At 53.4% G+C, this 2,175-nt stretch overlaps 2 protein-coding genes across 2 annotated transcripts in view; one reads left to right on the top strand and one right to left on the bottom strand.

The window, feature by feature from the left end:
* Position 1: 1 nt before the first annotated feature.
* On the top strand, positions 2 to 773 carry ZNHIT3 (zinc finger HIT-type containing 3; the record flags this gene model as incomplete). The annotated part of the gene is made up of 2 exons (XM_017730879.1): positions 2 to 110; positions 308 to 773. Coding segments are annotated over 2 exons (300 nt in total), but the record flags the coding sequence as incomplete, so codon positions are not given.
* A 55-nt stretch (positions 774 to 828) lies between these two features.
* The window catches only part of MYO19 (myosin XIX), a 19,111-nt gene continuing 17,764 nt past the window's right edge, over positions 829 to 2,175 (bottom strand). Inside the window, exons 25-26 of the mRNA XM_008631162.2 lie at positions 2,066 to 2,165; positions 829 to 1,641 (exon numbers count right to left, since the gene is read on the bottom strand). Coding sequence (XP_008629384.1) covers positions 1,513 to 1,641; positions 2,066 to 2,165 — 229 coding nt within the window. The 3' untranslated portion in view covers positions 829 to 1,512. The remainder of the gene's footprint in view (positions 1,642 to 2,065; positions 2,166 to 2,175) is intronic.

The following is a 2,175-nucleotide window of genomic DNA, read 5'->3' as shown; positions in this document are numbered from 1 at the left end:
CGGGCACGGCCCCAGCCCCGGCCCCGCACACGGCCCCTGGTCCGTGGAGGACATCCTGGGCGAGGAGGACGAGCAGGACCGCGTCCCGCTGCAGAAGCTCAAGCTCCTGGGTAATGTGGGGAATTGGGGCTGGCGGGGCTTCTGCAGAGCGAGCAGGAATAAAACCCCCCGAGTTCTGCATGGAGCTGCAGCTTAGCCCAGGGCTAAAGGAGTTAAAAGTTAGAGATCTGCTCCCTTTGAAAGTTTGTTTGCAAAATAAGGGTGGTGTCAGGCACGTTTGTAAGTCTCGATTTGTTCCGTGTTAAAGGAGAATCAGAAGAACTGCGGGGTTTGCTGCTGAACCCCCACCTCCGGCAGCTGCTGCTCACCATCGACCAGGCGCAGGACAGAAGCTCCCTCATGAGGAGGTTCATGCAGGAGCCTCTGTTCGTGGAGTTCGCTGACTGCTGCCTGAGAATTGTGGAGCCTCCCGAGAAGGAGAACGTCCTCCCCGAGTGAGCTGCTGTGGGAATGTTTATTTTTTTTTGAGATTTGCCAGCAGCCAGAGCTGCCCCATTGTGTGTCTTGGTCCCTTTGCCCATGGGTGTCAGTGCTCTGATTTCAGCTTAGAGCTGACAAACTGTGACAGGGCTGTGCTGGGACAGAGTTTTAGATCCTGGGGGTTGAACTTGATACTCAGTGGAATTCTTTCTGTTGGCACAGAAATGCTGGCAGCCACGGGAAATGTTGTTTCACGGTGACAGTATTAAATAATTGGCATTTATTTTAATCCACGAGTACTCTGAAATGGTTTTGTTCACTAAAGGGTGTTGGGAAGGGTCAGACACCTTGACAAGGGATCGAGCAGTTTATTTTAGATGACATACACAGAACAGCCAAACATTTTCAAGATCCATGAGCAACAAAGGGATGGTACAGAGCACCTCTGGTGAGCCCCTGGGCAGGGTGGTGCTGTTGGGGGAGCTCTGGAGACACCTGGCAGCTCTGAGAGTTCGTAGATTTTGGTTCTGTAGATAAAAGCAAGAGCCCAGCCTTGCCTTTCCCTGAGACATCTGCCCTTAGTGTTGCAGTGGCTGCTCCTCACTCCTTGCTGAGTGAGTGAGTGAGCAGTCAGGACGGCTGCAGCTCTGAGTTTTTCAGGAATCAGAAATAATTGCATTATTTGCTCTCTCGTGCCCAGCCTCTTGCTCGTCCAGGCAGTGCCAGCAGCGTTCAGTTCAAGTATTTATTGCCTCAAGCACCTGATCTGTTTGAATTGATTTGTTGCCATAGTGTTGGTATTTCCTGTAATGTGTGCACGTGTGGGGAGGAGGAGCAGCCCCCCAGATTAAATTTAGTGGATATTATCATGTCTATTGCAGCGTGTTCTAGATCCCATCATGTCATACGGGCAAGGCAGTGCTGTGAAAGCTCTGAGGTAGCAGCAGAAATGGACATTGAGTGATTTGAAAGCAGCAGCTTGCAGAGAGCCCTCCCTGGAGGCCAAGGCCAGGGGAGCAGGGAGGGCAGAGCCTATGTGGGCAGGAGTTCCTTTCTGTCCAGCAGGATCTGGTTGAATCCCGTGATGGAAAGCGCTTCCCTGTGGGGGCTGACATTGGCAAAATGCAGGGGGGACCTCCTGCAGTGGAACTTGACAGAGCCCTGCAAGGACAAGAGGGGAAGAGTTCAGCCAGATGTGCAGCTGATTTTGTTACTCACACTTAGTGCTTGAGTGTATGAGCACTGGTGGACGAGGACAGAGGAGTCACTGCAAATGGATTTAAGAGAAATGGTCACTACAGAAAATACCAGTACTGTAAACTGAACTGAGATCAGCTCAGGCTCTGGAGATTGGAGTGTTCAGCACTGAACTGGCACAGTCTGTAGGAGCTGTGGCCAGTTGTTGCACACAGGATTTGATGCAGACACAAAAATGTTCCCCACCCCCCAGACCCGAAGGTGATTTGTAACGATGCAGCTTCTGAGGGAAGCCAGTGCCTGTGGCTTGGTGGGAAACGCTACCCCAGACTATTCCAAGCTTGTGGCAGCTCCCCTGTGCTGCAGAGGGGCTTGAGGGGGTCCTTACCTGTGGGAGGGCTCTGATGGAGGCGATGCCACAGCCCAGGGCGGAGCTGTCCCCCCTGGAGCCGCCCTCCTGGAGCCCCCTGAGGCAGCTCAGCACCGGCCGCGGCCCGC

This window comes from Corvus brachyrhynchos, unplaced genomic scaffold (genome assembly GCF_000691975.1).
Source record: "Corvus brachyrhynchos isolate BGI_N302 unplaced genomic scaffold, ASM69197v1 scaffold283, whole genome shotgun sequence".
Classification (NCBI taxonomy): domain Eukaryota; kingdom Metazoa; phylum Chordata; class Aves; order Passeriformes; family Corvidae; genus Corvus; species Corvus brachyrhynchos.
The sequence above is the reverse complement of the archived record's forward strand: the minus strand, read 5'-3'. Positions and strand labels throughout refer to the sequence as shown.